Here is a 22,218-nt window from a genome sequence, read left to right as displayed (position 1 = left end):
AAAAAGCTAGCATAAGTGGCAAAAAAGACTGAGAAAGTTGAGGAATGCTCATCAAACACTTATTTGGAACACCCCACAGGTGAACAGGCTAATTGGGAACGTGTGGGTGCCATGATTGGGTATAAAAGCAGCTGCCATGAAATGCTCAGTCATTCACAAATAAGGATGGAGCGAGGGTCACCACTTTGTGAACAAATGAGCAAATTGTCCAACAGTTTAAGAACAACATATCTAAACCGGCTATTGCAAGGAATTTAGGGATTTCACCATCTATGGTCAATGCCCGTGACATTAGTTGGTAAATATATCACCACATGGGCTCAGGAACACTTTAGAAAACCACTGTCAGTAACTACAGTTAGTCGCTACATCTGTAAGTGCAAGTTAAAACTCTACTATGCAAAGCGAAAGCCATTTATCAACAACACCCAGAAACGCCGCCAGCTTTGCTGGGCCCCAAGCTCATCTAAGATGGACTGATGCAAAGTGGAAAAGTGTTCTGTGGTTTGCAAGTCCCCATTTCAAATTGTTTTTGGAAACTTTGGACATCCTGTCCACCGAAACAAAGACGAAAAGAACTATCTGCATTGTTATAGGTGCAAAGTTGAAAAGCCTGCATCTGTGATGGTATGTGGGTGTATTAGTGCCCAAGGCATGGGTAATTTACACATTTGTGAAGGCACCATTAATGCTGAAAGGTACATACGGGTTTTGGAGCAACATATGTTGCCATCCAAGCAACATTATCATGGACGCCCCTGCTGATTTCAGCAAGACAATGCCAAGCCACGTCTTACAACAGTGTGGCTTCATAATAAAAGAGTGCGGGTACTGGACTGGCCTACCTGTAGTTCATACCTGTCTCCCATTGAAAATGTGTGTCGCAATATGAAGCCTAAACGCCTGAACAACTTAAGCTGTACATCAAGCAAGAATGGGAAATAATTCTACCTGAAAAGCTTCAAAAATTGGTCTCTGTAGTTCCCAAACGTTTACTGAGTGTTGTTAAAAGGAAAGGCCATATAACACAGTAGTAGAAATGCTCCTGTGACAACTTTTTTGCAATGTGTTGCTGCCATTAAATTCTATGTTAATGATCCATCCATCCATCCATTTTCTACCGCTTATTCCCTTTCGGGGTTGCGGGGGGCGCTGGCGCCTATCTCAGCTACAATCGGGCGGAAGGCAGGGTACACCCTGGACAAGTCGCCACCTCATCGCAGGGCCAACACAGATAGACAGACAACATTCACACTCACATTCACACACTAGGGCCAATTTAGTGTTGCCAATCAACTTATCCCCAGGTGCATGTTTTTGGAGGTGGGAGGAAGCCGGAGTACCCGGAGGGAACCCACGCATTCACGGGGAGAACTTGCAAACTCCACACAGAAAGATCCCGAGCCTGGATTTGAACCCAGGACTGCAGGACCTTCGTATTGTGAGGCAGACGCACTAACCCCTCTGCCACCGTGAAGCCCTACTGCAGACTTTATGATTAGTTTTTTTATTTGCAAAAAAATAAAAATAAAGTTTCTCAGTTGAAACATTAAATATCTTGTTTTTGCAGTCTATTCAATTGAATATAAGTTGAAAAGGATTTGCAAATCATGTATTCTGTTTTTATTTACGAATTACAAAAGGTGCCAACTTCACTGGTTTTGGGTTTGTATATACGTGTTCATGATATTTTGTAATTTACAGAATTGTATTTCTGGTATATATATTTTTTAAATTAATTAATTATGTATTCAATGTAGTATTTATTTTTTATTCATTATTCCATTTTATTCATGGAGCAGTATACTGTAGCTTGGTTGGTAAAGTGGCCGTGCCGGCAACTTAAGGGTTCCAGGTTCAATCCCCGCTTCCGCCATCCTAGTCACTGCCGATGTGTCCTTGGGCAAGACACTTTACCCACCTGCTCCCAGTGCCACCCACACTGGTTTAAACGTAACTTCGATATTGGGTTTTACTATGTAAAAGAACTTTGAGTCACTAGAGGAAAAGCGCTGTATAAATACACTTCACATTAATTAAATATGAATGAAATTGTTAATTGGAGACTTTAAATTAGGCAATGTGACTCTAGGCCAAGGGTTGTACCATGCTCCCCGCCCCAAGTCAGCCGAAATAAGCAGCATCTTACCGCATGTAAAGAAAAGGATGGATGAATTCCCAGTCCCAGTGCTTCTGCCTATTTTAGGAGTGAATGTGCAACCTTTCAACCGGTCTACAACCTGAGCCAAAATGTTCTGGGAGATTATTTCGGGAGTAAGTTCAGCCTGAAAGCTTCCCCTCGCACGCACTAAACAGACCTAATTTGAAACTTCACTAACTGGCTGACAGGACAAGATGGAGTGGTTAGCGCAGAAAGGGGGGACAAAAGGAAAGTCTGGTCGACATAATGATAATAAATGGATTTAAATTAGAATGAATGCATACCAGTGAACAACACAAGGCCAGGATATGCATACAGTACATACATACATATATATATATATATATATATATATATATACCAGGGGTGTGGGAAAAAATCGATTCGAATTTGAATCACAAATCTCACGTTGTGCCATTCTGAATCGATTCTCATTTTTAAAAAATAATTTTTTTTAAATTTTGTAATTTATTTTTTAATTTTTTATTTTTTTATCAATTCAACAAAACAATACACAGCAATACCATAACAATGCAATCCAATTTCAAAAACCAAACCTGACCCAGCAACACTCACAAACACGACACAAAACAAACCAAAAGTAGTGAAACAAAAATTAATATTATCAACAACAGTATCAATATTAGTTATAATTTCAGCATAGCAGTGATTAAAAATCCCTCATTGACATTATCATTAGACATTTATAAAAATTAAAAAAAGAACAATAGTGTCACAGTGGCTTACACTTGCATCACATCTCATAAGTTTGACAACACACTGTGTCCAATGTTTTCACAAAGATAAAATAAGTCATATTTTTGGTTTGTTTAATAGTTAAAACAAATCTACATTATTGCAATCAGTTGATAAAACATTGTCCTTTACAATTATAAAAGCTTTTAAAAAAAAATCTACTACTCTGCTTGCATGTCAGCAGACTGGGGTAGATCCTGCTGAAATCCTATGTATTGAATGAATACAGAATCTTTTGAAATCGGGAAAAAATACTTTTCGAATCGAAAATCGTGTTGAATTGAAAAAAATTGAATCGTGACCCCAAGAACCGATATTGAATCGAATCGTGGGACACCCAAAGATTCACAGCCCTAATATATACATACATTCATGCAATATGTCAACATTTACCTTGTGCAGGTTTCCCTTGGAGTCTCCCAAGAATGCGATGGTATGTTCCGCCCTCACGCTGACTGCAACAGCTGTGAGTCGGGCAGACGGGCTGTCCAGTATGGTTTCAGCTTCCACAGCGATCCGGCTCGCCATGGGGCTGGGTGTGTGATCGGAGCCGCAGGGGTAAGCATCCAAGGTGTTCTGTCAGACAGGATAGAGCACAGGGACGTTAATGGAAGATGGTATGCATCTCTTCTGGAGTCTTATTTCACTGTCTTTAAGCCAATACTGATATAGAAAACTTCCGGTTTCTCAAGACTGATGACTTATTTATGACTATATACAGTCGTGGTCAAACCTTTACATACACTTGTAAAGAACATAATGTAATGGCTGTCTTGAGTTTCCAATAATTTCTAAAAGTCTTAATTTTTTGTGATAGAGTGATTGGAGCACATACTTGTTGGTCATAAAAAACATTCATGAAGTTTGGTTCTTTTCTGAATATATTGTGGCTCTACTGAAAATGTGAGCAAATCTGCTGGGCTAAAAGTATACATACAGCAATGTTAATACTTGGTTACATGACAATTTCATTGCAATGAAGCGCTTTTGGTAGCCATCCACAAACTTATGGTTGGATTTTTGACCACTCCTCATGACAAAATTGATGAAGTTCAGCTAAATGTGTTAGTTTTCTGACATGGACTTGTTTCTTCAGCATTGTCCACATGTTTGAGTCAGGACTTTGGGAAGGCTATTCTAAAACCTTAATTCCAGCCTGATTTAGCCATTCCTCTACCACTTTTGACGTGTGTTTAGGGGTCATTCATTGTCCTGTTGGAACACCCAACTGCACCCAAGACCCAACCTCCAGACTGACGATTTTAGCTTGTCCTGAACAATTTGGAGGTAATCCTCCTTTTTCATTGTCCCATTTACTCTCTGTAAAGCACCAGTTCCATTGGCAGCAAAACAGGCCCAGAGCATCATACTACCACCACCATGCTTGACGATAGGCCTGGTCTTCCTGAGATTAAAGGCCTCACCTTTTCTCCTCCAAACATATTGCTGGGTATTGTGGCCAAACAGCTCAATTTTTGTTTCATCTGACCACAGAACTTTCCTCCAGATGGTCTTATCTTTGTTAATACTTTATTAATCCCAGAGGGGAAATACATTTTTTTTTAAATGAAATCCCATTCAAGGTCAGACAAACATTACAGAGGGACAGAACAGGATCGCTGACGGGTCTGCCAACTTCCGGCGCCTCTTACAAAAGATGGTGAGATACAGGAAAACAATGGGGGGGAGGTTGAGAAAAATAATTTAAAAACGGGTCTAAGCCTGATGTCAGATGGAACAAAAATTGAGCTGTTTGGCCACAACACCCAGCAATATGTTTGGAGGAGAAAAGGTGAGGCCTTTAATCCCAGGGAGACCATCATACCCAAATTTGTGGTATCATCCAAAACTGATGTAAAGTACCAAGAGGAATAAGTGATTACTACATTTTAACAGAAGTGTAGATAGAACATGTTAAAAGAGAAAGTAAGCAGATAGTAACAGTAAATGAACAAGTGGATTAATAATATTTTTTTACAGCTTTTCCTTAATAATGTTGACAAAATAATAAAATGATAAATGACACAATATCTTACTGCATATGTCAGGAGACTAAATTAGGAGTTTTTTTGTTTGCTTACTAATAAAATAGAAGTTGTCTTGTATAATCACTATTTGACTTAAGGACAAAATTGCAATAATAAACATATGTTTAATGTACCCTAAGACTTTTTTGCTATGATAAAGTCAATAATGCCATTTTTTATTGTGCCCTTTATTTAGAAAAATATCGAAAAGTACCAAAAAGTATCGAAATACATTTTTGTACCAAAATATTGGTATCGGGACCACACTAGTGACGTATCGATTCAAATGTGAAAGACAACCATCCAAAAAATTAGGAATCAGTGGGCTAGCAATAGTGCCAAGGAGAAGTCAGCACTGGAAACCCCCCTTCTGTGGTTTAAGTCAACTGTACGAGAACACTCGACTTTCCTGTGAAAGACGTAAAGAAAGGCCAGAGGATAAAAAGACAGCAATGTGCTGCCATGGATCAGTAGAGATGAGGAACATGACTATAAACTGGAACTATTTATTAATTAAACCTTTGTTTATCACAGTTTATTGGTTAAGTTAAGAAATTTAAAGTACCAATGATTGTCTCACACACACACTAGGTATGGTGAGATTACCCTCTGCATTTGACCCATCATCCTCACAGGTGAGGTGAGTAGTGAGCAGCAGCGGTGGCCTCGCCCGGGAATCATAAGGGTGTGATTGTTATAAAGTCTATGACGTAGGAATTATTCATAATAAATTGAATATGTTCAATGCTAGTGGAGCTTCTCAATCCACTTTTGATATTAGAAATCGGTCAGGTATCGGCTTGCATGTACAAACCCCGTTTCCATCTGAGTTGGGAAATTGTGTTAGATGTAAATATAAATGGAATACAAAGATTTGCAAATCATTTTCAACCCATATTCAATTGAATATGCTACAAAGACAACATATTTGAAGTTCAAACCGATAAACATTTTTCTTTTTGCAAATAATCATTAACTTTAGAATATGATGCCAGCAACACGTGCCAAAGAAGTTGGGAAAAGTGGCAATAAATACTGATAAAGTTGAGGAATGCTCATACAACACTTATTTGGAACATCCCACAGGTGTGCAGGCTAATGGGGAACAGGTGGGTGCCATGATTGGGTATAAAAACAGCTTCCCAAAAATTCTCAGTCTTTCACAAGAAAAGATGGGGCGAGGTACAACCCTTTGTCCACAACCGCGTGAGCAAATAGTCAAACAGTTTAAGAACAACGTTTCTCAAAGTGCAATTGCAAGAAATTTAGGGATTTCAACATTTACCGTCCATAATATCATCAAAAGGTTCAGAGAATCTGGAGAAATCACTCCACGTAAGCGGCAAGGCCAGAAACCAACATTGAATGACTGTGACCTTTGATCCCTCAGACGGCATTGTATCAAAAACCGACATCAATCTCTAAAGGATATCACCACATGGGCTCAGGAATACTTCAGAAAACCACTGTCACTAAATACAGTGTGTCGCTACATCTGTAAGTGCTAGTTAAAGCTCTACTATGCAAAGCGAAAGCCATTTATCAGCAACATCCAGAAACGCCGCCGGCTTCTCTGGGCCCGAGATCATCTAAGATGGACTGATGCAAAGTGGAAAAGTGTTCTGTGGTCTGACGAGTCCACATTTCAAATTGTGCTTGGAAATATTCGACATTGTGTCATTCGGACCAAAGGGGAAGCGAACCATCCAGACTGTTATCGGCGCAAAGTTCAAAAGCCAGCATCTGTGAAGGTATGGGGGTGCATTAGTGCCCAAGGCATGGGTAATTTACACATCTGTGAAGGCACCATTAATGCTGAAAAGTACAAACATGTTTTAAAACAACATATGCTGCCATCTAAGCGCCGTCGTTTTCATGGATGCCACTGGTTGTTTCAGCAAGACAATGCCAAGCCACATTCAGCACATGCTACAACAGCGCGGCTTCGTGAAAAAAGAGTGCGGGTACTTTCCTGGCCAGCCTGCAGTCCTGACCTGTCTCCCTCGAAAATGTTTAGCGCAATATGAAGCCTAAAATACGACAGCAGAGACCCCGGACTGTTGAACGACTGAAGCTCTACATAATAAATGGGTTGTACTTGTATAGCGCTTTTCTACCTTCAAGGTACTCAAAGCGCTTTTGACACTACTTCCACATTTACCCATTCACACACACATTCACACACTGATGGAGGGAGCTGCCATGCAAGGCGCCAACCAGCACCCATCAGGAGCAAGGGTGAAGTGTCTTGCTCAGGACACAACGGACGTGACGAGGTTGGTACTAGGTGGGAATTGAACCAGGGACCCTCGGGTTGCGCACGGCCACTATCCCACTGCGCCACGCCGCAAGAATGGGAAAGAATTCTACTTTCAAAGCTTCAACAATTAGTTTCCTCAGTTCCCAAACGTTTATTGAGTGTTGTTAAAAAAAAAGGTGATTTAACACATTGGTGAACATGCCCTTTCCCAACTACTTTGGCACGTGTTGCAGCCATGAAATTCTAAGTTAATTACTATTTGCAAAAAAAAGTCAAGTTTATGAGTTTGAACATCAAATATGTTGTCTTTGTAGCATATTCAACTGAATATGGGTTGAAAAGGATTTGCAAATCATTGTATTCCGTTTATATTTACATCCAACACAATTTCCCAAATCATATGGAAAAGGGGTTTGTAAACCGTCCAATACAAACAGTCTTGTGGCGTGTTTACTTGTGCAGAGCTGGAGCATGTAAATGTCCTCCGATAAGCACACCAAGTTGATATTTTCTTACAAAGATTTCAGTGTGTCCAAGTACTTTTTGAGCACATTCAACGATACCGCGATATTAAAAACTTTTATCATATCAAACATGATATGAAATTGCCATATCACTACAATCCCAGCCATACATAAATATCAAGTGCAGTACATCTGGTCCTCTTCTACTTTTGCAATTGTTAAAAAAAGTCAGATATTGTTGATATTTTCCATAATCTTGTCAGGCTTATCTGTCCTTGCCAGGTCTTGTGCACGTCAGCCGCTCTTTAGTTGCAAGTACAATGCTCAGCATGTATCCTTTCTGCGCCTTATCAGTGCAGACTCAGTGCTGTTGTTCCTTACCGGTGTGTCAAGGTAACACATCCTCCCACACACTACACACCACTTCCAATGTCGACACATTTTCTGTCGAATTCAGACCCACAACACAGTGATGACACAGTAACCTACTCAGTGGCCTTGTGGTTAGAGTGTCCGCCCTGAGATCGGTAGGCCGTGAGTTCAAACCCCGGCCGAGTCATACCAAAGACTATAAAAATGGGACCCGTCACCTCCCTGCTTGACACTCAGCATCAAGGGTTGGAATTGGAGGTTAAATCACCAAAAATTATTCCTGGGCGCGGCCATTGCTTGTGCTCACTACTCCCCTCATCTCCCAGGGGGTGAACAAGGGGATGGGTTAAATGCAGAGGAAAATTTCAAACAAGAATGACAAACACATTTCGGGAGAACATCCGCACCGTAACACAACATAAACACAACAGAACAAATACCCAGAATCCCTTGCAGCACTAACTCTTCCGGGACGCTACAATATAAACCCCCCGCTACCTCCCCCACCTCAACCTCCTCATGCTCTCTCAGGGAGAGAATGTCCAAAATTCCAAGCTGCTGTTTTGAGGCATGTTAAAAAAATAATGCACTTTGTGACTTCAGTAATAAATATGGCAGTGCCATGTTGGCATTTTTTTCCATAACTTGAGTTGATTTATTTTGAAAAACCTTGTTACATTGTTTCATGCATCCAGCGGGGCATCACAACAAAATTAGGCATAATAATGTGTTAATTTCACGACTGTATATATCGGTTGATATCAGAATCGGTAATTAAGAGTTGGACAATATCGGATTATCAGATATTGGCAAAAAAGCCATTATCGGACATCTCTAGTTATTAACTTAGCTGTCAAGGGTGAGAACATTTAAAACATGGGGAACTGTCATGGTTTCTGCAGAAATAAGTGAAGCTACACAGTGATTGTTTGGTCAATTACCATACGGCAGGGGTGTCAAAGTCAAGGCCCTCAGGCCATATCTGGCCCGCGAATGAATGATCTATGGCCCCCGGGATGATATTTGATGAGTATTGGAAGTGGCCAGTATTCCATCAGTGTTGGCGCTAGAAATTTTCTAAATGGGGTCCCAGGGACCCCATCAAGTCATAAAAAGGGTCCCATAGTAAATTTTTGGGGTCCACCTTTTTTTGTAAGCGTTTTAAAAACAAATGATAAATGTATGCATTATCCTGTTATATCTCACATTCTATATTGTGTTTTGGGAAAATATAAACATTACTTAATTAATTTTTAAAAATAATACAAAAGAAAACACATTTTTATGCATAAGTAAATGTATTCGGTTGTAAACATTCATTCACTGTCTTCTTTCCTTCATGGATCTAAACCTGGGGTGTCAAACGTACGGCCCGTGAAAAGGTTTTATTCGGCCCGCGGGATGAGGTTGCCAAGTATAAAAATTAACCTGATATTTTTGAATGAAAGAAACTGCTGCTTTAAATGAGAAAAATGAGCAAACGACATAAATAACATCCTGTAATTTAATTTTGATATGTATTTTTTTCCCTTAGAGATAGGGTGAGAAGCTCTGCCATCCAGGAGGAGCTCAAAGTAAAGCCGCTGATCCTCCACATGGAGAGGAGCCAGATGAGGTGGTTCGGACACCTGGTCAGGATGCCTCCTGAACGCCTCCCTAGGGAGGTCTTTAGGGCACGTCCGACCGGTAGGAAGCCACGGGGAAGACCCAGGACACGTTGGGTAGACTACGTTTCCCGGCTGGCCTGGCAGTGCTTGGGATCCCCCAGGAGGAGCTGGATGAAGTAGGCTGGGGAAAGGGAAGTCTGGGCTTCCCTGCTTAGGCTGCTGCCCCCGCGACCCGACCTCGGATAAGCGGAAGAAGATGGATGGATGAATGGATAATTTTTTTTTCATGATAGATTGAAAATTAACACCAATGGGTTGACTGATGAACATTATCACATAATTTATTCAGAAAATATAAATAACGACAAACAAAGATAGAATACTATTATGTAAGAGTAAAAAAAAACCCAACAACATTATGATTTGTATAATTTAAGAATGTGCTTGTTCTATTTTAAAACAATTAAAACAATCTGAAGTTGTCTTTATTTTTAAGTTGTCATGCCGTGATTTTACCAGTCTGGCCCACTTGGGAGTAGATTTTTTTCTCCATGTGGCCCCTGAGCTGAAATGAGTTTGACACCCCTGATCTAAACTTTACCACTGCCGGTATTTTTTTCTATATTTTTTTCGTAATATTTTCAGAATGTGTTTGTTATATTTCTGGCCAAAGTAAGACAAATGTGCAGTTGTCTTTATTTTTTTAGTTTAAATGCCATGATGTTAATAGTCCGACCAGCGTGTGCGCAGCTTTTCCTCCATGGGGCCCCTGAGCTAAAATGAGTTTGACACCACTTATCTAAACTTTACAACTGCCGGTATTTTCTTCTATATTTTTTTTTTAATATTTTCAGAATGTCTTTGTTCCAATTCTGGCCAAAGTAAGACAAATCTGCAGTTGTCTTCATTGTTTTAGTTTAAATGCCATGATGTTAATAGTCCGGCCCGCGTGTGCACAGCTTTTTCTCCATGTGGCCCCTGACCTAAAAGGAGTTTGACACCTCTTATTTAAACTTTACAACTGCCGGTATTTTCTTCTATATTTTTTTTGTAATATTTTCAGAATGTGTTTGTTCTATTTCCGGCCAAAATGAGACAAATCTGCAGTTGTCTTCATTTTTTTAGTTTAAATGCCATGATGTTAATAGTCTGTTAATAGTGTACACAGCTTTTCCTCCATGTGGCCCCTGAGCTGAAATGAGTTTGACACCCCTGATCTAAACTTTACAACTGCTGGTATTTTATTCTATATTTTTATTGTAATATTTTCAGAATGTGTTTGTTCTACTTCCGGCCAAAGTAAGACAAATGTGCAGTTGTCTTCATTTTTTTAGTTTAAATGCCATGATGTTAATAGTACGGCCCGCGTGTGCACAGCTTTTCCTCCATGCGGCCCCTGAACTAAAACGAGTTTGACACCCCTAATCTAAACTTTACAAATGCCAGTATTTTTTTCTATATTTCTATTGTAATATTTTCAGAATGTGTTTGTTATATTTCTGGCCAAAGTAAGACAAATCTGCAGGTGTCTAAATGTTTTTAGTTTAAATGCCATGATTTTAATAGTCCGGCCTGCGTGTGCACAGCTATTTCTCCATGTGGCCCCTGAGCTAAAATGAGTTTGGCACCCCTTATCTTAACTTTACCACTGCCGGTATTTTTTTCTATATTTTCATTGTAATATTTTCAGAATGTGTTTGTTCTATTTCTGGCCAAAGTAAGACAAATCTGCAGTTGTCTTCATTTTTTTTAGTTTAAATGCCATGATGTTTATAGTCCGGCTAGCGTGCGCACAGCTATTTCTCCATGTGGCCCCTGAGTTAAAATGAGTTTGACACCCCCTATCTTAACTTTACCACTGCCGGTATTTTTTTCTATATTTTTATTGTAATATTTTCAGAATGTGTTTGTTCTATTTCCGGCCAAAGTAAGACAAATCTGCAGTTGTGTTCATTTTTTTAGTTTAAATGCCATGATGTTAATAGTCTGTTAATAGTGTACACAGCTTTTCCTCCATGTGGCCCCTGAGCTAAAAGGAGTTTGACACCCCTGATCTAAACTTTACCACTGCCGGTATTTTTTTCTATATTTTCATTGTAATATTTTCAGAATGTGTTTGTTCTGTTTCTGGCCAAAGTAAGACAAATTTGCAGTTGTCTTCATTTTTTTAGTTTCAATGCCATTATGTTAATAGTCCAGCCTGCGTGTGCACAGTGTCTCCCCCATGTGGCCCCTGAGCTAAAATGAGTTTGACACCCCTGATCAAAACTTTACCACTGCCGATTATTTTTCTATATTTTTATTGTAACATTTTCAGAATGTGTTTGTTCTACTTCCGGCCAAAGTAAGATAAATCCGCAGTTGTCTTAATTTTTTTAGTTTAAATGCCATGATGTTAATAGTCCGGCCTGCGTGTGCACAGCTTTTCCTCCATGTGGCCCCTGAGCTAAAATGAGTTTGACACCCCTGTTTTACATCACATAGCAGGAGTAGGGAACCTATGGCTCTAAAGCCAGATGTGGCTCTTTTGATGACTGCATCTGGCTCTCAGGTAAATCTTAGCTGACATTGTTTAACACGATAAGTAATTAATAATTACGCTCAAAATATAAATAACGTTCAAAATATTAAACATTCTCATGCATTTTAATCCCTTCATCCGTTTTCTACAGCACCTGTTCAAGAGGTTGCATTAATTGTAGAATTATTTTATTTATTACTGGTTTACTATTTACTATTACTTTTTATCACTAGCTTCAGAATAACAATGTTATTAAAAAGAATAAGAGACTTATTATACTCTAAAATTGATGGTGTTACTTAAAATGCACGCATTTAGTTGTATTCAGTGTTAAAAAATACATTTTAAAATATTTGGCTCTCATGGCTCCCGACCCCTGTCATATAGCATGTCATGGTTACTCACCTCTGGCAGGTTGACACAGTTGGACTTGACTTCGTATTCAATGTAGGCGACCTCCATTCCAGAGTCTCTGCCCATCTGTGTGTAACACAGGTCCCGAGTGGAGTTAATCCTGTGGTCCACATCGTCCAGGTTGAAGGTACACAGCGCAGAGTCCTCGCTGGGTCGAGTGGATGAAGCCAAACGAGTGGAAAAAACCCCAAGAACCACCTCGGAGCCTCCACCCTCTGTCCTGTCCTTTGAGAGCCCGAGCTGGACCGCTTGAAGGAGATTATAGTTTTTCCCGGCCCGGGATCGGCACGTCAGGGGCACCTCCACGTAGGAGTAATAGGCTTGGTCATCCAAACAGACCCGCGAGACGTACGTGCAGTACTCGCGCGACTGGGACTTCAGGTCTCGCCGGTAGAAGAAGAAGTACACATGACGGCGGTAGGCGAAGGACGCGACGAAATGGTGGTCGTACTCAGACAGGCGGCCCGCCACAGCTAACTTTGCCGTTTCCTCATAGGAAAAGACCGGATCCTGCTCCAGGTTTCTTGTGGAGATTGGCGGGTGGCTGCTTGTGTAGCCCCGCCCCACAAAAAGAAGCGGCTGCCGGCCGGGCTGCGACTGGACAATGAGCCCAACAGTACTAACGTTGGGGTGATTGGCCGCGACGTATTGGGTGTCCACCGGCCTCTCAGTGGAGAACAGCACCTTATCCACAGAATCCAGACTTCGTTTTTGGCAGATTCCTTGGTTCACACTGCCGCAGGTGATCAGTTCCATGGAGTACGGGTCGACCAGTAAGAGCTTGTTGTGGTTGCTGGTGAGCCTGGCCTGAGGGCAGTTGCTCTCTGTAACAGGAGGCAGGCATTCCCGGCTGTCTCTGACAGGTCCGGTAGGATCCTGGAGTTCTGCATGAAGGAATCGGTCTAACTGGAACAAGTTATCCCGAGCGCCCACATAGACTCGGCCCACACCGGGGTCAGAATGCAGTGCCAGGTGCTCAAATTCCGTATCATTCCGGGTGAAGGTGGGATAAAGGCGAGAAGAGGGGTCTGTTCCTTGGAGAACGTAACCGGAGGTGGAGGTAGGCGGCCGGCCGACCGCTAACAGCACAATGGATAACAGCAGTTGGACTGCGGTGGCTGGGAGACAACGTACCACCCACGGAGGCATGGCGGCAGATCTAACAGAAGGATGACAAAGACAGTCCGTGAGACAGTCCATGCGGTTTTTGCTGTCGTCGTGATTATCGCGGCCTGAAATGCATACATTTTCCGGCAGATTTTTCAACAAGTTGCAGTTCTTTGAAGGTCATTTGTTTTTAGTAAAACTGAAAAAAGTTTGGGTTGTGACCGAAAGGACAAGATCACGGGTACAAGAGGTCGAAATGCGTTTCCTCCGCTGGGTGGCAGGGTTCTCCCTTAGAGATAGGGTGAGAAGCTCTGCCATCCGGGGGGAGCTCAAAGTACAAAGTACAGCTCAAAGTACTCCTCCATATGGAGAGAAGCCAGATGAGGTGGTTCGGGCATCTGGTCAGGATGTCACCGGAACGCCTCCCTAGGGAGGTGTTTAGGACACGTTCGACCGGTAAGTGGCCACGGGGAAGACCCAGGACACGTCGGGTAGACTATGTCTTCCGGCTGGCCTGGGGATCCCCCAGGGAAGAGCTGGACGAATTGGTTGGGGAGAGGGAAGTCTGGGCTTCCTTGCTTAGGCTGCTGCCCCACGACCCGACCTCGGATAAGCGGAAGAAGATGGGCTCTCCCTCAGAGATAGGGTGAGAAGCTCTGCCATCCGGGGGGAGGTCAAAGTAAAGCCACTGCTCCTCCACATGGAGGAGCCAGATGAGGTTGTTCGGGCATCTGGTCAGGATGCCACCCGAATGCCTCCCTAGGGAGGGGTTTAGGGCACGTCCAACCAGTAGTAGGCCACGGGGAAGACCCAGGACACGTTGGGTAGACTATGTCTCCCGGCTGGCCTGGGAACGCCTTGGGATCTCCTGGGAGGAGCTGGACGAAGTTGCTGGGGAGAAAGAACTCTGGGCTTCTCTGCTTAGGCTGCTGCCCCGTCGACCCAACCTCGGCTAAGCGCCCTTAGAGATAGGGTGAGAAACTCTGTCATCCGGGGGGAGCTCAAAGTAAAGTCGCTGCTCCTCCACATGGAGAGGAGCCAGATGAGGTGGTTCGGGCATCCGGTCAGAATGCCACCCAAACGCCTCCCGAGGGAGGTATTTAGGGCACGTCCGACCAGTAGGAGGCCACAGGGAAGACCCAGGACACGTTGGGTAGACTATGTCTTCCGGCTGGCCTGGGAACGCCTTGGGATCCCCCGGGAGGAGCTGGATGAAGGGGCTGGGGAGAAAGAAGTCAGGGCTTCTCTGCTTAGGCTGCTGCCCCCGCGACCCGAACTCGGATAAGCGGAAGAAGATGAATGGATGAACGAATTTGGGATTTTATGAATTTGCTATCAATTCTATTATTGCTGACAACATGAACGTAAAAATGACGTATAAAAGGTGAAAGACACAGTAATGATTTCAAACCAAGTTCATCCCATTTTCAACGCCCTCCTCACCCCGCAACACACTATTTTCATGCGGACTTTTAAGGAATGATCAGATATGACAAAATTACAAAAACTATTAAAAAACAGTTTTAAAGGCCTTTACCCACAACTGTCTACGCGGGGAAATTTGACAGTTCTATAGATATGTCGCACCCAGAGGGGGTGACATATCCAGTCTGGCGATGGAAAGGGGGTGTTTCAAGTACAGTTTTACTGATTACACAATTACTAATTGATATTGTGGGAAAGATTAATTTTCAGGAGCAAAACAATAAAAACTACTTGAAAGTGTAATTTCGGTCATCTGGACGCTGTCCTTTAACCACTAAAAATGATTTAAACAAAAACTCAAAAACGAATATTGTATTCATGTTTTATTTGTTGTTTACCACACAGAAGTCATTGCCTGGTTTTTGGATAAACAAAACTCAAAACCAGTGAAGTTGGCACATTACAATGATTTGCAAATCCTTCCCAACTTATATTCAATTGAATAGACTGCAAAGATAAGATATTTAATGTTCCAACTGAGGAATTATTTTTTTTTGTGCAAATAATCATTAACTTAGAATTTCATGGCAGCAACACATTGCAAAAAAGTTGTCACAGAGGCATTTTTACCACTGTGTTACATGGCCTTTCCTTTTAACAACACTCTGTAAACGTTTGGGAACTGAGGAGACCATTTTTATTTTATTTTCAGGTGGAATTATTTCCCATTCTGGCTTGATTTATAGCTTAAGTTGTTCGACAGTCTGGTGTCTCCATTGTGGTATTGTAGGCTTCATAATTTGCCACACATTTTCAATGGGAGACTACAGGCTCGTACCCGCACACTGATGTCGGTTTTTGATGCAGTACCGCCTGAGGAATCGAAGGTCACGGGCATTCAATGTTGGTTTTCAGCCTTGCCGCTTATGTGCAGTGATTTCTCCAGATTCTCTGAACCTTTTGATGATATTACAGACCGTAGATGGTGAAATCCCTAAATTCCTTACAATAGCTCGTTGAGAAATGTTGTTCTTAAACTGTTGGACAATTTGCTCACGCTTTTGTTGACAAAGTGGTGACTCTCGCCCCGTCCTTGTCTGTGAATGACCGAGCATTTTATGGAAGCTGCTTTTTTATCCAATCATGGCACCCACCTGTTCCCAATGAGCCTGTTCACCTGTGGGATGTTCCAAATAAGTGTTTGATGAGCATTCCTCAACTTTCTCAGTCCTTGTTGCCACTCGTGCCAGCTTTTTTGAAACATGTTCCAGGCATCAAATTCCAAATGAGCTAATATTTGCAAAAAATAACTAAGTTTTCGAGTTCGAACATTAAGTATCTTGTCTTTGCAGTCTATTCAATTGATTGTGCAAGTTCTCCCACTTAAAATGATGACAGAGGTCTGTAATTTTCATCATAGGTACACTTCAACTGTGAGAGACAGAATGTGAAAAAAAAAATCCAAGAATTCAAATTGTAGGAATCTTAAAGCATTTATTTGTAAATTATGGTGGAAAATAAGTATTTGGTCAACCATTCAAAGCTCTCACTGATGGAAGGAGGTTTTGGCTCAAAATCTCACGATACATGGCCCCATTCATTCTGTCCTTAACACGGATCAATCGTCCTGTTCCCTTAGCAGAAAAACAGCCCCAACGCATGATGTTTCCACCCCCCTGCTTCACAGTAGGTATGGTGTTCTTGGGATGCAACTCAGTATTCTTCTTCCTCCAAACACGACTAGTTGAGTTTATACCAAAAAGTTCTATTTTGGTTTCATCTGACCACATGACATTCTCCCAATCCTCTTATGTATCATCCATGTATCCATTTTGGTATAAACTCAACTTGTCGTGTTTGGAGGAAGAAGAATACTGAGTTGCATCCCAAGAACACCACAACTACTGTGAAGCATGAGGGTGGAAACATCATGCTTTGGGGCTGTTTTTCTGCTAAGGGGACATGACGATTGATCCGTGTTAAGGAAAGAATGAATGGGGCCATTTATCGTGAGATTTTGAGCCAAAACCTCCTTCCGTCAGTGAGAGCTTTGAATGGTTGACCAAATACTTTTAAAGAGTCAACATTTCCACCATAATTTACAAATAAATTCCTTAAAATTCCTATAATGTGAATTCCTGGATTTTTTTTCACGTTCTGTCTCTCACAGTTGAAGTGTACCTATGATGAAAATTACAGACCTCTGTCATCATTTTAAGTGGGAGAACTTGCACAATCGGTGGCTGACTAAATACTTTTTTGCCCCACTGTAAATTGAAAAGGATTTGCAAATCATTGTATTCTGTTTTTATTAACCATTTCACAACGTGCCAACTTCACTGGTTTTGGGTTTTGTAGGTTGAATATTATACAGTGGCAGGACCGCAAAATCATGACTGCCTTGAGGGTCTGATTACTTTTGTATTTATGGCCTAATCCCTGATCGTTTTGTATTTTTTAGTCAGCGTCACATGAACATTTTGTCTGAAAGAAAGAAAAATGGTATTGAACTCCCCGTGAACCAGAAACCAGCTTTGTAAAGTATGCAGACTACACCGAATCCTCTGAAAATACAGCTTTATTGGAGACCTAATGAGCATTTTGACAACTCACCATTTGTTTTCTGGAGTGGCTCACAGAGGCGGACCACCTCTTGACCTTTCAGCAGTTCTCGTGGACATAACCTGAAACACAAGAGGAAAGATGTCAAAGATGTCTTTTGAGGTGAATTCCAGATGACGTCCATCGGACGCCTCGCCCCCGAAGTAACAGACTTGTCACTCAATCGATGTGATTGTTATTAGTGAAGTCTGTTGAAAGTCGTGGGAAAATTATTCCAATGAAACTTCCTGTCAACAAATGTGTACTTCCTCTTTTGCATGTAAAAAAGCAGCCGGTAAAGTGGTGTCAATCCAAGAGGCTTTAAGTACTTCCAGTGAATCGCTGCCAGTAAAAGATCTGCAGGCATTGCTAGGAGACAACATACAAAAGGCCTTTGGACTTACACTCCCCCACATGAAAAAAAAAAAAAAAAAAACGTCTGAAAGATTTAGAAGCAGAAAAGAAGCAGAGATGCTAAATCTGTAGTTCCGTGTCCACTTGGTTGTCTTCCTCCACTCTTTCACATTCCAACACACGTTTGGCGAAGAAGCAAGATGATCGCTGACAACATTCAGGGAGATCTTCAGCCTGATTGAAAGTTGGAAGAGCTATGGAAAAAGGACGTCTTTGGTTCTACCAAAATAATACCAGAATCAGAAATACCGTATTTCCTTGAATTGCCGCAGGGCATATAGTATGCGCCTGCCTTGAATTACTGTCGGGTCAAACTCGCTTCGCAAAATAATTAGTGAATGCTTAGTATTACCGCCTGGTCAAACTCGTGACGTCAAAAGTGACACGTCCCCTGTCATCATTTTCAAAATGGAGGAGGCTGATTTCAATACCGGTAATTTGAATTCGCATAAAGGGAAGAAGATTAAGAGCTGTTCATTAGGATTTAAGGTCCGAGCTATTGAATGACGGTCCGACAGACAGGCAGGGCACGCTGGAGCCCGGCCCAAGATGGCGGTGAGGAGACGGCGAGCGAGCGGAGAGGAGGAGCGGAAGAGCGACCTGGACTGAGGTTTTATTGAAAAATAAACAAGGTCAAACTGGTCAAGCCATGTCCTTCCTTGGTGGTCCTGGGAACCCGCAAGACGACGTTAAGACAGTCACAATACCGTAGCTGCGTGTGTCAAATATGAGTCATTAAATGACTCCCGCCTCCTGGGGGTAGAGGGCGCTAGTGATCCTTCTTGCGACTACTCAGCTGCATAAGAAGTGAAATGAGTGACGTGATATGTGCTGGAGGAGGTAATAAAGGAAGATCTCCATCGAGACAGAGAGACTTTTAAAACTGAAGAAAGATAAGGAAGACTTCTATGAACAAGTTATCGATGCTTTTGATCAGAAAGAGCTGGCATGGACTATATTTATAAGTAAAGGTAAGACCATAATAACGTTTGTTTTACTGTATTAAATGTGCTTTTGATGATGGTATCCTTACATCACACTCAAAATTTTTACTGTATGCTTTGCGGAGAGAGAAGAGGTTTTAAAATAATTAGCGCATCCTTACTTTTACCGCATGCCTTTGGTAAGCGCAGGAGTGAGAAGATGTTTTAAATTAATTAGCGCCCCGGCGGCAATTCAAGGAAATACGGTACTTTAATAATCCCCGAGGGTGAATTAAGATTTTCAGCACAATCCCATTCAAGAGCAGACAAACATTACAGGGAGACAGAACAGGATCGCGGACAGTTCTGCGAACTTCCGGCGCCCCTTACAAAAAAGGTGAGAAACAGGTAAACGCTGGACGGAAAAAAAACTCACAGCCATAGCACACAAACATGTGTGTAAGGGGGAAACATCAAACATTAAAGAACACAAAGGATATTAAAGACATTAAAAGAGAAGACCTGACATTTGTAAAAACAGCTACAAAAATAAAACAGCAACAACAACAACAAAAACATATATACTTAGGTGGCCTCTGCAGTGTTCCATGCTATCGTCTGCTGGGGTGGGGGGAGCATGGCCAGAAACAGGAGCAGACCCAACAGAGCAACAAAGAGAGCGGACTCCACCAACTCTCAGCCAGTGTCCAGTCCGCATGGATGAGCGAGGATGCGTCCAAGGAGATAAGAGGAGTCCGATACCGGCTCATTCAGCCAAGACACCGTGAAGCCTGTCCGTCCTGGCGCTCAGCGCCAGCTCCACAGCACCTGTCTCTTCATTCGCATCTCCTCCAGTCTCTCCAAATGAACTCTGGAGTGGCAGAGACCCAGCAGCTGGTCTCCACGGCCAAAAGGCTCCAGGGAGGCAGATCCAGAAGTCCACAAAAAAACACCGCAGAAGTCACGAGAGTACCACCCCTTGTCGCATAGTCCCAAAGGAACCTGAACCAAAAGGCAAAAAACACATGAAAACAAGAGGGAAACATCAGGAACACAAAACAAGATTTACTCGTACCATGAAGAAAAGGTCCTTGTCCCGCGTACCAGTTCTGTTTCTATGACTGTGATTTACTGTAAGTTGACACTAAGAGGGGAACTAAAATGCAAAACCAACTTTTCTTTTTATCCAAGATAGTGCCACTGTAGTGGCTGCTGGTGGCAGGAGCTCTGTGCTCTTGTGTCATCCTTTTGTGTTCCTGATGTTTCCCTCTTGTTTTCATGTGTTTTTTTGCCTTTTGGTTCGGGACCCTTTGGGACTGTGTGACAAGGGGTGGCACTCTCGTGACTTCTGCGGTGCTTTTTTGTGGACTTCTGGATCTTCATCCCGGGAGCCTTTTGGCCATGGAGACCGGCTGCTGGGTCTCTGCCACACCAGAGTCCGTTTGGAGAGACTGAAGGAGAAGTGGAAGAAGAGACAGGTGCTGCGAAACTGGCACTTAGCGACGGGACGGACGGGCTACACAGTGTTTTGGCTGAATGAGCAGGTATCGGACACCTTGGTCTCCTTAGACGTGTCCTCGCTCATCCATGCGGACTGGACACTGGCCGATAGTTGGTGGGCGGCTGAGAGTGGAGTCAGCACTTTTGGTTGCTTTGTTGGGTCTACTCCTGTCTCTGGCCATGGTACCCCACCCCAGCAGATGATGGCGTGGAACACCGCAGAGGCTACCACAGTGTATATGTTTTTTTTTTTTTTAGTTTTTTTTTGTAGCTGTATGTAGAAGTGGCTGGTTGCATCAGCTCTGCTCTTTTAATGTCTTTAATGTCCTTTGATGTTTCCCTCTTACACACATGTTCATGTGTGCTATGACTATGAGTTTTTTTCTCCTTGGCCTCAGTGTGGACCCCCTCTCCACAGGTCCAGGCTTATTCTGAATTTTTTTTTCTCCCCCCCAGTGTTTACCTGTTTCTCACCTTTTTTGTAAGGGGTGCCGGAAGTTGGCAAACCAGTCAGCGATCCTGTTCTGTCTCCCTGTAATGTTTGTCTGCTCTGGAATGGGATTTTGCTGAAAATCCTAATTTCCCCCTTGGGGATTAAAAAGGTGTTTCTGATTCGGAATCTCATCTATTGGTATTTGTTGTGTATCTGGGATCTGTATAAGTCCCAAAAGGACTGGCGCAACAATCCTGCCTTCTTTCATATTTCCGGTAAATGAGCAATTTGGAAATTACCCAGCGAAAATTAGAGTAACGCCAACAAAAGTGAAAAAAAGCACACGAACGGAAATGACAAGCAAGTCCTATCAGGCCTCAGTGCTCACAGAAAAGTGATGGAATGTGAAGAATGATGATAAAAGAAAGGGACGACGGCCATTAATTCTACACGCCTCGTTCAACACACGCTCTTTCTCTAACGAGCAATTATCCTTTGTCTTCCTCTAAACTTTTATTTTTATAAATAACTTCCTCCTCTTCTTTTCTCACAGCCAACAAATCATCCGTACTTGATCACAACATGTTTTTCTATGAAGTATTATTGTGATATGTTGCATTATATTCACTGTACATGTATGTTGAACACAAAAAACTTATTTTCCGGAACCATATGGCGCACTACTGATGAATGGTCTATTTTGAATCTTTTTTTCATATATAAGGTGCATTTAAGGGGTCATATTATTGTTTCTTTCTATAAATACAAATATATATATATATATATATATATACTGTATATATATAAAAAAAATATTGCTCATTTATGGGATCTAGGGCTGCCAATTATGGCCAAAGTAATAATTAAGATTATATTTATTAATGCTTAAATCATTTTTACTGATTGTTAAGTAAAGCAGTGTTGGGTGTGAACATAATACATTATGTCATTTGTAATGTCTAATAAAAAGACTATGGATAAAAGTTATCTGTATATTTATAGACAAATAGTAGCTTTTTTTATTCTTTATTAACTTCGACTTGTCAGCTGTTTGTCATTACATGATGCCTTTATCTCTATTTTTACATTTTGATAGTTTTTATATGTTTTAAGTTATGTACATCAGTGGTTCTCAAATGGGGGTACTTGAAGGTATGCCAAGGGGTAAGTGAGATTTTATTAAATATTCAAAAAATAGCAACAATTTAAAAATCCTTTAAAAATATATTTATT

At 41.8% G+C, this 22,218-nt stretch overlaps 1 protein-coding gene across 1 annotated transcript in view; it reads right to left on the bottom strand.

Moving 5' to 3' along the window:
• Nucleotides 1-22,218, bottom strand: part of plxnb1b (plexin b1b) — a 191,409-nt gene that overhangs the window by 85,514 nt on the left and 83,677 nt on the right. The window contains exons 3-5 of the mRNA XM_061887355.1: nucleotides 17,728-17,798; nucleotides 12,574-13,741; nucleotides 3,311-3,493 (exon numbers count right to left, since the gene is read on the bottom strand). Coding sequence (XP_061743339.1) covers nucleotides 3,311-3,493; nucleotides 12,574-13,731 — 1,341 coding nt within the window. The 5' untranslated portion in view covers nucleotides 13,732-13,741; nucleotides 17,728-17,798. The remainder of the gene's footprint in view (nucleotides 1-3,310; nucleotides 3,494-12,573; nucleotides 13,742-17,727; nucleotides 17,799-22,218) is intronic.

This window comes from Nerophis ophidion, linkage group LG02, assembly GCF_033978795.1.
Source record: "Nerophis ophidion isolate RoL-2023_Sa linkage group LG02, RoL_Noph_v1.0, whole genome shotgun sequence".
Taxonomy (NCBI): Eukaryota; Metazoa; Chordata; class Actinopteri; order Syngnathiformes; family Syngnathidae; genus Nerophis; species Nerophis ophidion.
This window is presented reverse-complemented; position numbering and strand designations above follow the sequence as displayed.